This window comes from Drosophila ficusphila, unplaced genomic scaffold, assembly GCF_018152265.1.
Source record: "Drosophila ficusphila isolate 14025-0441.05 unplaced genomic scaffold, ASM1815226v1 contig_198, whole genome shotgun sequence".
Taxonomy (NCBI): Eukaryota; Metazoa; Arthropoda; class Insecta; order Diptera; family Drosophilidae; genus Drosophila; species Drosophila ficusphila.
The window spans coordinates 10,190,723-10,203,928 of NW_025064092.1; the positions used below are offsets into that span (position 1 = coordinate 10,190,723).

Here is a 13,206-nt window from a genome sequence, read left to right on the forward strand (position 1 = left end):
GTCAAAATACCCAACACAGTTTTGGGTATCTGCTTTCATCTTTGGATGCGTGGCTATTACCAAATTCAAATTCATTATTATTATTTATTTTTTTTTTTTGCAGGGTATACACAGCGTTGTAAGCCATATTCCACAATTCCTAGACTATTCTTATGTTGTTTTCACGATTGTCGCTGCACAAAAACGCGAACAAACGTTAAGCGGAGCCCAGATGAGATGGCAATAGAAGGGGAAACAGGGAGAGAGAGAGAGAGGGGGTGAAAGAGAGAGGGGGAGAGAGGGAGAGAGTAGGGACAGGGGAGGGCAAAGAGAAGAGAAAGAGAGGAGAAAGAGAGCGATGGGGAACTTGTTTTGCTTGAGAGTCCCTCCACGGTCACAACTACAAAATCCCGACCGAAACACTAAAAAGGTAGGAGGCAGACTTCCTCGCGGAGAGGAAGGGATCCCCTTTGCATATACACCCATAAACTATCTTGAAGAGCGAGATGGGGAGAGGGGAAGGGGAAGGGGAAGGGGCAGAGGGAGGCTGGTGTGCAAAAGGGAAAGGGAGATGACGGCTAAAACCGCCAAAGTGACTGAAAGCGCGAACGTTGCGGCATGTGTGACAACGCCAAAGAGCAGCTAAAGAGATTTGCATTTGTTTTTATTTTTGCCGCTCCCCACCACTCGCTGTTTTCCCCCACTTTTTCGGGTTTTTTTTTCTTCTTGCTCATTTTTTTTTTTAACTATACTCGTACTCGTATTTTTTTTTTTTTTTGTTGCCCACTTGCAGCTTATGCAAAGTGCTCGGCTCTCGGGTGCCGTTGCATAGATCCCCATAAATGCGCTCAAAAACGCAGATGCACGGCTGTGTTTGCAGCTCCAATGTGCATCAAAATGCTGATGACAGACGAAGGCATTGGCGCCCCTCTCAAAAGGCCAAAAAACCAACTGCGATTATGCTTGAAAAGCCCCACAAACAGTTATTTCGAAGGGGATTTACACGGCTGGTTTGGGTTGTCTAGTTACACCGGCTGGCCTAAATTGGTTTCTTCGGGAGAATACAAACTCAAGAACGCCCTCCTTTTCGCGGTTCAAAGGTTAAACGCTTGAATTTCACCTTGAACCCAGCCTTTTGGCGTTTCAAAGTTTTTGTCCACCAAGACCTAACTTTTAATATTCCCCGTGAGCCGTAATTCGCCAATTAATTTACAACAAACAATGCATATACTCGTATCCCGCCCCAGGAGTCCGGACATTTGACGACTAATTTTGCGAATCCGGCGGCCATAAAACACAGGCACAGACTTCGAGGAAAGCGGGGAAAGTGGGGACACCCCAAAATAAACAACAAAAACACAAGGAGGCCAGCTAACTTCCGTTGGTCGCAGTTGGTTCACCCTTGGAGGTCAGCAGGTTGCCAAGATTGTTATCGAAGACCTTAAACTAATTATTTCGAATCGCATTTGAAGTTTATACACTAAAGGAGATATTGGTAACATACTCAGATATGGTATATTTGAAATATATATCATACACTATAAGATTCAAAATGTTTTCCTTCTGACATTGCAAAAAGAAAAATACTAAAAAAAACAATACCCTCAAGGAGAGTATTCAGAAACAAGGCCGAAGGACACAGACGGCCTGCCCAAAGTAAGTTCATAGCTTTTTATTCTTTTTGGGCTGATTTCTGGGGGGGAGGGAATTGGGAAGGGGAGGGGCAGTGGAAGTGGAACAATATGAAACCGATACTCGAAACTGTCAAATGCAGGCGGCGTCACCGGAGGAAGCATTACGTTTACGTGTACCTCGAATCCTGTGAACCTGCGACTCTGGACTTTGGGGCACGCCCAAAAGCGCTCAAAGGATTACTCGACGGCCGCCTGGGAATGAAGGTGGGCGGTGGGCGGTGGGTGTGGCGAATCGGGATTGCGAACTGAGGGTTCCGAGGTCCGAGGATTCGCGCGAAGGCGAAGGCGAAGGAGAAGGAGCCCCAGCTGTGGGGGAAACCTCATAAAAGTTATTGTTTTTCTACTTCATTATCTTTCAAAAGCGCGCAGCACGAGGAAAAAGTGTTTTCGTTTATGGTTTCGTTTTACACTAAGCCCCTTCCTCTGCTTTCAGCTTAGCTGTCAGACGCTTTGGGTGGACAAGTGTTGTGTGTTTGGAAGCCGGGAGGACAGCGGAAAAGGAAAGGGGGGGTGTGATGAACACCCACCGGGGGTATTAGTATTATAATTCCGTTCAGGGAGGGCATTATGTTTGACACGCCTAGCAGGGGCAGCTCGCAGTCCCCAGACATGATGGCATGTGTCGTCGTTCCAATTAGTCATGCCAAAAACATTTTGCAAATGCAATGAGTTAATAGAAAGATTAAACACTCTTTTACTACTATTTGCTGCATAACTTCAACTAGTGAGAATTTGATTTGGAGGGGACAAACATTTTGCAAATGCAATGGGTTAATAGAAAGAATCTGATTAAACACTTTTTTACTACTATTTGTTCCATAACTTTAACTAGTGGGAATTCGCTTGGGAGGGGACAAACATTTTGCAAATGCAATGGGTTAATAGGCAGAATCTGATTAAACACTTTTTTACTAATATTTGTTCCATAACTTTAACTAGTGGGAGTTCGATTGGGAGGTTTATGTGGGGTTTATATACTACATCTAAGCTTCGTTCAGGGGATCCGACTTTCCCCTCTTGGTTATATAGTGTTTGTCGACTTACCCAACGCGTGGCACTGCAGTATCTTGGTGCTGCCCTCGCTGACAATCGACCCCGATGACGATGGATGCGTGGTGAATCTCGGCGCCTGGAGTTGCTGCTGCTGGACGAGCTGATTCTGCTGCTGCGGCTGCGGCTGCGGATTGGCATCTGTAATGAGGGAAAAAAACGCAGGATGGAGGACACTTTTAGTCAGCGTTCAGTTCAGTTCAAGGGTTGCGAGGAATTTAATTATGCTGTTCAGTCAAGTAGGGGCTAATCATGAATGAGAGGGTACGCCAGAATATTCGTAACCGCCAAGCTGCAGTAAGCCGTTATTTTGAGTAATTGTTTGTGCTACTGAGGCTCTTAAATATATGAAAATCGAGTCATTTTCCAGCGTTTTACAGCGAAATATAAAAATCCGCAATCACAGTGCTCGATAAAGCCATCAGCCATGTCCGGGGAAACAAGTATTAGCCGGATTTACTTAAAAGCTTCGCACCCCGAAAACCCGAAAACCCGTTCTGATGGCCGATTTGCACGGCTTTGGCGCAAAACCAAAGGGCTTAAAGATGAAAATGTTTGATTTATGGCAGTTCAGAGAGCGAAGGCAAAAAGCGTTGCAGGAAATGCGAAACGACCTGAGTCCGCACTCATTTACATCCCATCCATAACGAATCCCCACCCAAAACATGCGAGATCGATTGCACTTGCGTTTTATTTCCCATTTCGGGAACTTTTTGCATTTTGTATTTCGTATTTTGTATTTTGTATTTTGCATTTTGCATTGTGTTCCCCATTTCGGTTTCGGGCTTGGCAAAAATAAAGGTTGCAGGAACTACAACAATATGGCGGAGGACACAGCAATAAATTGCAGCTTTAATAAATAAAAACATTCGCATATTATTTCATTTTTCGCAAAAAAATATTAAAACACATCTCCATTTTTGTTCTCTTCTTATTTTATTTATTTTTTTTTTTTTTTGCTGGCATTTTTATTTAATTTACCCACGCAAATCGAACCCGAAACCGAATCGGAGAAACCAAAAGGGCGGAGAGTTCGGAAAAATCGCAACGAAACCAAAGGAACCGGAATACGAAGGGGTGCCTCAAATCGAATGTCAGATGCCCTTTGGTCAGAAAAGCAACCCCGTTGATAATAAAGCAAACAATATTCAATAACTTTCGAAGAGGACCCCAGTGTAATGGGAATTATTTTCACACTTGCAGAGAATCGAGAATACCTAGAATAATAACAGAGTTGTTATTTCAACCTTGCAGCTTCCCATTCCCGTTCCCCCGCATTAATATTATTTTGTTGTTGCGACCCGTTTGCGGGATTATAAATTCGTTTTCAACGCAAACAGAGACTGCAATATTTTCCACTTTTTTGGGATAACAAAGTGCGGGAGTGCGGAGCATCATCACGTGGTGAATGAAACAATATTTACCATATATAGTTGAGTAAATTATTTTTCATAAATGTTTGTCATTTGTATGCATAGATGCTTTGCAACATCGTGTAACAATGACATCGAGAGCAATTATCGAAGGAGGCAAAATTTGCATTCATCGAGACACTCGACACACAAAAGGATGTGTGTTTGTTTGTGTTCAGTGTGCCTTCAATTGGTGGTGAGTAAATTATTCAGGATATTGTATAACATATGCATGAGATACTTCCTGCATACGACTCGTTTGCCCATAAACACATTCTAATTGGCACACATTCGCAAAACCAAAGGCACCTGACAACAAGCAGCCCGATTTGATGGGCCGTGAACAATTTGCAACACCAAGTGGCGCGAGAACGGACTAATTAGCCACTTCACTAATGTTAATTAAATTCCATAAAGATTCACAAAGGATTTCGGATGAAGATATCATCGGTTGTATTGCATTTCTAACCAATTATGTTTAAGTATAAGGAAAGTCAAAAACCTAAAAATAAGTAACACAAACTCGAATTGCTAGTGGCACCTGCACATTCCTTCCCCTCTCAACCTCTCAACTCCACTTCTCATTCCCGTGAAATCATTTGCGGTGGAAAGCACTCGAAACCGCTAAGGATGCCAATCAATTGGTCAACTGCAGCAATTTGCGACCCAACACTTGCTGATCTTTGTCATGTGTCCATCGTGCGGATAATGTCGATTTCAATACTGATGACGACGAGAATAATGATGGTGATGGCGATAGTGTTTGGATGTTGCCTGTTGCCTGTTGGCTGAGTGATGATGTTTCCGTTTGTGTCGTCCGTCGGCGGTAAGTGGGTGCTGGGTGCTGGTTGCTGGTTGCTGGGGTCTGTGTCGCCACTTGGCTGTTGACTATTGCCCGCTACCTAGTTGTTCTAGTTGTTCTAGTTGTTGAGCCCTTGTTTGGTTTCAGCCCGAGTCAATGACGCTTCTGCCACAGGCCACCGCCGCCGTCGCCCAGAGGCGTTGACATGATGACCAACCGTCTGAAGGCCACTGAGCCAAATCGAAGCATACCAATTCGATCAAATGTCATTATAATCACGGTCTTAGAGAATACTATATAGCAGCAAGTAGCATAATAGGTAAGATTCTGGTCTGAACCTTCCTTTGAACAGATCAATGTTCTGTAGGGATTATGCAAATATTTATCTGATTTGCACAATTGTTCCCACGTTTCTCTCTGTGCATTTCTAGCAGGTGCCCCACTGCCAGTTGTCCTGTCATCAAACAAAGCTGGCGTTAAATTGCCATCATCGAGGGGACTGGACATCCAAGGGGCAAAGGGGCAATGGGGCGAAGTGGCGAAGGGTTTTGGGGCAGGTGGGGAATTGCCAGCAACGGAATCTCCACGTGGCTGTCTCTGGCACGCTCTTTGCAGACCGGGTTTGCTTTGCCTCGGTCAGGGTTTGGCTATACTATACACTATGCACTTGCCATGCCCCCAAACTCCTCCATCCCCCTCCTCCTCCCTTTTGGCTTTTGCGGTTTTCTGCGCATGCGCAGCCCACCGCGAATTCCATTTTGCATGGCTTCCCCATATCGGACATTTGATATGCTGCTGTGGCATTCGGACAACCTTCTTCTTGCCACTGCTACTGCTGCTGCTGCTGCTGCTTCTTATCCACACACACACACACACACAACACAACCCCCTGATGTCCCTCCCCAGATGCCTAAGCCAAATCTACACAGAGAAAAACCAAGCGAAGAGCATGAAACAGTCGTTACTTTTTATCTGCTTTGGAAACGGAAATAACTATTATTTGCATTGATATTTTTTTATACAAAGTATTTTTTTATACTCAAAAATTAACCAAAAATCTGATTCTGATGTCTGTGGCTGGTGGCTGTTTTGAGTGATGCGCTCAATTTGCAACACGCACTCAAGTGGTGCAGGCCGACAGGAAACTGTGTCAGCCCCCAACTCCCGACTCCCAGCAACATGCAACATGCAACACATGCTGCCTGCTGGCAGCAATCGCAGCCACTAGAGCAAACCCGCACAGCAGCATCGGCTTTTGTTGCTGCATTTGTTTACCCAATGATGCACAACGCACACACACACACGCACACTCGTACGCACACACACAGAGGTAGAATGTAGGGAGGGAGGGAAGGACGCACCGGCAGGACACCCAAGCAGCAACTTCCTTATGCGGCAACTCAAGTTAATGATAAAACAGACACATGCTGCTAATGTTGCCCATAGCCATCGCGTTCAAGTGGGCGTGTTTCTGGGCGGTCCGACCCGGGGTCGGGTCACAGGTCACTCTACAGGCTGGTGGCTGAAAAGGCCCTAAAACACACACACACACACAGATAACACTTGAATCTGATATCCTTTTCGCATGAGGGATAAACTAAAGATGAACTGAATTGTGCAAGGCACACCACAATGGTTTTAGGGGAAGTGATTTGAAATGCCTGCAGATCCTGTTGATATTCCCACACACACACACACAAGACTTCCTTGGAAAAAATATTTCCTCTGATATTTAGTTGAACCTCAAACAATCTTAGAAAATGAATGAATGAACTCCCTATTTATGGTGGGTTTTTCTCTTTCGTTGGAATTGTTTCATCCAAATCTGAACATTGGTGAATCACACAGGCCATAGATCAAGTTACATGGCAGTTTGTTTCTTTCGATGGTTGTTTTTAAAGCGTTTCCAGAATGCCCAGCTCGTTTGCCTAACCGTCAATCATTCCATTCCAACTGCAGGCCGAACTATTTGTGACCCGGGGAATATACGTAGATATATCCGAACCCCCATCCCATTCCGCATACAACTTTCGAGTCTCTCAACTAATTTTCATGTTGTCTGCACGCGGGACACGGCACATCAATCAAACTTTAACCCGCACAAACAATTCAACTTGATTTCTTTGGGTTAGTTTTCCCCGACTTCCCCCCGATTTTCTGACACTCTTAACCCACATACTTATATCGTGTACATTTTCCGGGCCAGTAAAAAAGTTTCCAGAATGGTTTATTACAAGTTTAAATAAATTAAGCTAGGTGGTAACTTTTGGCCAACGTTCGCTGGAAACTTTTCGCGGATTTCTGCCATTTTTCAGCCTTTAAAGAAAAGTGTTTGCCGAGCACAGACATTTTTTTGATATTTTCAAGGGCTTCCAAAATGTATAGATTCATTTTCGTAGAATAGACTTGGAATATTTAAAAATATTTCTGAGTAAGCAAAAACATTAATTTGTTCAATTATTGTTATTTTCTCCCGAGTTTTCCCCGAGTTTTTCAATAATGTGGGGGTGACGCCCCTATATTTGGGCGGCGCATGCATGCTAATGATCCCATTCAAGTTGTCTTTAAATTTAGAAAAGAACAAAGGGACACGGGGGTAACAGGGGATTATAGGAACCAAAGATAAATGGGCAGCAAATTTTCAATAATATTAGAAACGCTCACCCCGAAATAGTTGGAAGGGAGGAAGCATTTTTGGTAATTATAGACATCAACTGAAGTGCGGGGTGCGGCGTCATTTTCCCGCGGGGGTTGTGGGAGATTTCCCGAGTCAAGAAGCGAATAATTTATACAGAACAAAAAAAAAAAAAAAAAAAAGTGCGCGGTAGAGAAAACTCCACCCCCAAAACTCTTCTTTCACCCGGCTAAAACCACATGTGACGCCTTAAATTACTTTAAAGCACGCTGCTTGTGGGCAAGAGAGTGAGGGAGTGAGAGGGATGGAAGGGAATGAGAGGGAGACAGCGAAAAAGTGTGGCAATTGTTTTGTACTTCACATATTCCCAGAGTCGAGCTATGAAAACATGGAATTACCGCTGGCTTCTGGGACCAGGGATTCAAGCTACACGCCCAGAACGAAAAAGAAAAATATAATTATACGAAATTAAAAATGGAGAAGACTATACCATAACAAAGTTCGGCTATTATTTTCTCTGATTCGTAATGCATAATTGTGTTTTTATAGATCCTTCAAGCATACTTTTTAGCTAATTTGGCAATATTTTAAAGTCAAAAGGTATTAAAACGAAACTCCAAACCATCTAAAAATGAAGAAGCAACTGTCATCCCGCTTTCATTTCATTTCCTCGTAATTTTGTATTTTTCTTTGCTTTGTCCATCTGACATTGTTGTCGTTTATCAAAAGGAGTTAGCCCAAACACCACACAAATAGTTCCCTATTTCACGCGATAGTTTTATCTTTTCCCCGGGTTCTCCACAATTTCCCTCCACAATTTCCCAAGCTCCCGTTAGCTTAGTTTTCCTGGCCAGCAGCCGTCGTTGACACGTCTCATAAATTTCATTGCTGTCGCTGCGCCGTCGCCTAATCCGCGTTCTCCCTCCTCTCTCTCTCTTTCTCTCTCTCTCCCTGTCTCTTCCCACCCCCCCACAATATCGCCGTCCTTGTCTGTCTGTCGTGTCACGTGAGAAATTGCACTTATCACTTGCCCCCCGTTCTATTTTGTTTTTATTTTTTGCCCTTTCCCCTTTTCTCCCGAGTTAAATCCATTCCGTGATTTTCGCTTTAATCTCCTGCGGTTGCGTTTACGCACGTAATACCGTTGAATAGGTTTAACTGTGGCCAGGACCCTCTGGGGTTAAGGGTTAAACGGCTGGTTAGAGGAGGTGGGAGTCGCCGGGAATGAAGACATTATTCAAGCACTAATTCCCCGGCTCAACCGACTTTGAACTATTATCGGCCAACTCTAACTACAAGAAAAATCCATTCCGAAATCAATGATGCCTGCAGCCAAAATACGATCCACTACTTGAAAATCCCCAGGTCCGTGGGCTTATTGAATCTCTGCGAAAGTTTTGAATGCGACAAATGGCCAAACTGGGGGAACTTAACAACACAGCGAAGGCAAAGGCAGAACTATTAAAATGACATTTCGAGAAATTCTTGGCACTCTGTCGGGAAACTAATACTAAGGACAGAAAGCTGAGCAGACAAGGGAGAGTTAACTGAAGAACATACTCTATATGTAGGTCGGCTGTCTGCCAAAAACTGTTCCTCTCGACTAGAAACTGCATTAACTGAACGGAATTCACACAAAGCAGAGGTAAAATAATATAAATGAATGCTAAGCAAACATAAAATTCACCTCTTAAATAGCTTGTTTATGAAAAACATATAATTAATAAATCTGATATATTAAAAAAAAACAAAAAAAAAAAAAAACAGAAATGTGAAGCTCACTGTAAGCAAACGAAATAAAAAAAAGTGTTAAACTTTAAGTTTAACAAGTGTAAGATATTAAATAAAAGTCGTATTTGTCATGACACCAAAGTGTGGTAACATAACACACAAATCGCTAATCTTTCGGCCTGCCCGAAGCCAACTGAGATGGCCATATATCACCATTGCTGGGTATATATGTATATATACATATATGTATGACAATGAATTGCCCGACAACTCGAACAAGAAAGTTCAAAAAACTTAAGTTCAGAGTTTATTGATTTTCGCGTTGTTTTCTTACTTTTTTTTTCCAACTTGTTGTGTACCCTTTTTTTTTTTTTTTTTTTTTTTTTTTTTTTTGCCCTAGACTTGAATGCTGAAAAGCATTTAGTTTGCATTGGACTGGGGCTGTGGAAAGCAGGAATTTCGGGGGTCACAGGCGTAGTTGTGAAAATATTTTTTTGCGTTGACATTGTTGCCGTCCAAGAGGCAAATGGCCATTGGCCATCGTTTTTGTCGTCGCTCTTTTTTCCCCAAGAGGGGGAAAAACAGCGAGTCTGTAACTGAAACCTTCGATAAAAATAGCCCACGAAAGATGTTTGTTTGCTGTCCCGATTCATAATGGATTATTTAGCCAAGCCCGGGTATTAAGGGTTTCAACGTGGCTAAATGTATATTTATACACTTTTGTTTATGATGTCCTTGGCTATTTATGAAACGTTGTGCAGGCCACTCAAAGTAATGATTTAAGTGCAGCAAATTACACTATTTTAAATCATTTTCCATTTTTGCACAATTTGTTTATAACAACATTAAGTAGAACTAATTTAACGCTCTTGGGTTTCTAATCTGCATATATTTTCATTAATATCCAATCGGTTCATAAATTTAATTAACTTGGGTAGTTGCATTTAAGTGCTAACAAGCTGAAATAAAATTATTATTTGGAAAATCAGTTTGGTCGTCCTTTAAATTTGTATTTCTGTTTCAGTTGCACTGGAACTGGTAATTGTTTTCCATGAGCTGTCTTTCCACCCGATAAAGATCTATATATCGACTTGCTTTTGCCACTTTACTCCGCTTTGAGATTGTCTCGAGAGATTCAAAGGCGGCGGCGCTTTCCTCACAGATTTGCATACCAGCGATAATCACTTGTTAGGTGCAATTAAAACAAAAGTGAACTTTCCCAAGCTGCCGGTACATGTGGCCACATTATATTATGTGCCCCAAACCAGTTCCTCCGCCTTCACTCCGCTATGTCTCATCTCTGTATGAGAATTCACACAGGAAAACCCGTTTTCGTTCGGCTCTTTTCCACTGTGTACACGGGAAAAAACTTATAGTTTTTCACCTTTTGGTGCAGGTCTAATTTTCAACTATTTGCCAATCTCCGATAGCTTGCAGAATAGCTTGAGCAATCTGGAGCTATTCATTAAGTGTATGTATTTATCTGACCAGCAAATATCAAGTTAGCATCGATATTTTTTATCTGTGCAGCGTGTGTGTAGTACCACGAAAAATTGGATGGCGTGCAATTTTCTTTTAGTAGACTTTAGCACACGGCCATCCAGCTTAGCTGCCCGGCTGTCAAGATGCTTTATCAGTAGCTTCTGCAGCTCGGGAAGCTTGGGAAGCTCCTCTTCCCTTCCTTTCCTTTCCTGTCTCTTCTTCTGGCCAAGACTCTCACTCTCGAGCTCATTATGAGCCACCACGATGGCAGCAGCGGTGGCAGCAACAATGCACCTGACTGCTGGCGAGGAATATAAAGGAAAATATGTGGCACAGCGAAGCACTGAAAATCCGCTACAGAAAAGCGGCAAAATTTGTGCCAAGCAGCGCGGTGGCAACAACGGAAATCATTTGAGCATGAAGGACACACTCTTTATATGGATCGTATCTTCAAATTGCGCTAGGAAGCTCATTCAGTTCGCCTTTTTGGTAGATTTCTCTTAGTTGAGTTAGCTCTCAAAACGAAGGGCATTACAACTAAATGAACTCAAATATAATGAGGCTTTAGAGGAGATATGTATATGTAATCGAAAGCAAGCTCAAATTTATATAATTGAAATATATGTGTTAGGCTTTCAAATGGTTTGTGAATTTTCAAAACAATTTGGTTTAACGTCACCTTAACATCTGATTTGGAAACCGCTTTTATCATATTTTAGACAAGCCCTGTAAACTTTATGTTCTAAAGCGAATGCTTATTCACTGCGGTCGTTATTCGGACTCATCCAGGGAGAATCTTAAGTAATTTATGAGTGTTTTGATGCGACTTAATAAACCCAACCGTGTGTCGTCCAGGATTTGGCACGAAAAGGCGAAGGAGCCGAGGAGCGATGGGGGAAAAGTCGAGACGTCTTCCAAGGAAAGGGAAGCTTCTCCCGTTTTTCTCCTCGACGTGTTCGTGTGTTGTTTATTGCGCTTTTATTTTAATATGATTTTCCAGCAATTGTCATTGTCGGTTCGCTGTTGTTTGCCAGTGTTTTCCCTCCTCGTTCTCCGCACTTGTCCCTTTATTTGTGTAGTTCCCTTGCTTTTCCTTTCCCAGACAACCTCTCAAAAAACTGTCAGTGTTCCTTGGCTGGCAACACATGGAGCAACCTCCGCCGTCTTATTGGGAGTTACAGACTTGGACACGACAACTTGGCAACGTGGAAGTGGGGGGAAACCGGGGGGTGAGGAGGGGGGTTCCTCTTTTGGACCCGGTACATCTTGCCGTATTTGTACTTTAAGTAGTTCAGTTTGGGTTGGAAGCTTCTCGGAATTATATGTTACATATAAATAATTCTTTACTTTATTGCCGCTTGTTGTCTGCTGTTGCTCCTTCTTTTCTTCCTGCTCTTTCGGTATCTTCATCATTGGGGTTTGAATTTTCTGGCCCTTTTGTATTGCTGGCTTCTGTGCTGTTTTCCTGCCCTTCTAAACAACTGACAACAAGTCAAATTAGTTGGGACCAAGACGAGAGGCAAATTAAAAACTAATAAAAGCGCAAAGAGGTACAAATTTAGAGGAGATATGTAGATTTTTGGAAAAATTTGTAAATTTGGTTTCTGCTAGAAAGGAAAATCCTATAAACTTAATCCTTTTCACAGTTAAAAATACATTTTGAAATGCAATAAATTGTTATTTTTTTTTATATGATAAAAAATTAACCTGTTTCCACCTCAGCTTAACTTTGATTTGTTTTTTTTTTGCATGCAGTCATAGAAAAATTCTGTGGCAATAATAATCAGGGGAATTTTCGTATCTCATTTTGTTGCACTTGCTAGCTTTCTGTTGACATTTTCATAACCTCAAAACTTTGCTCATTGTTCTGCCGTGCGCCTTCTTCTTCTTCTTCTCTTCTTCCGTTTTTGCAATCAAGGTCGCAAAAAGGGGAGTTCAAGGGGGTGGGGGTTAAGGTGGTAGGTAGTGAGTGGGTGGGGGGAGGTCTCGACCGAAGCAACCAGAGTAACAAGAACAACATAATTAGCGCATTTCCTTGCACTGTCAGCGACAGCTGCAACAGGAGAAGAGGAACGGGAGAACGGGAGAAGCTCCTCATCCGTGACAGAGAAGCGTGCAGAGAAGCGGAGAAGCAGCCGTCCCCCTCCCCTACGCCCCTGACTCTGGGTTCACACCCTTTCGGCACTCGAGAGTGTCTGGCACTTTAAACACGCACTCGCCCAAAGTGGAGAAACTTCCGCGGGAAAAGGAGAGATAACCCGACATTGAAACAATGCCAGAGCATCTGAAGCCCTCAAAGATTCGTTGTGGTGTCGTGAGTTCGTGAGTTAGTATCGTGCTACGATAGTTTAAAATATCGTCTAATATCACCTAGGGACAGTCTAAAAAAAATATACAATCTTTATCCTATTTTAATGTCTA

At 42.7% G+C, this 13,206-nt stretch overlaps 1 protein-coding gene across 12 annotated transcripts in view; it reads right to left on the reverse strand.

The window, feature by feature from the left end:
* Nucleotides 1–13,206, reverse strand: part of LOC108092860 (protein sidekick) — a 79,010-nt gene that overhangs the window by 30,616 nt on the left and 35,188 nt on the right. For all 12 annotated transcript variants that reach the window (XM_017192693.2, XM_017192692.2, XM_017192691.2 and 9 more), the window contains one exon: nucleotides 2,718–2,864. In XM_017192693.2, coding sequence (XP_017048182.1) covers nucleotides 2,718–2,864 — 147 coding nt within the window. The remainder of the gene's footprint in view (nucleotides 1–2,717; nucleotides 2,865–13,206) is intronic.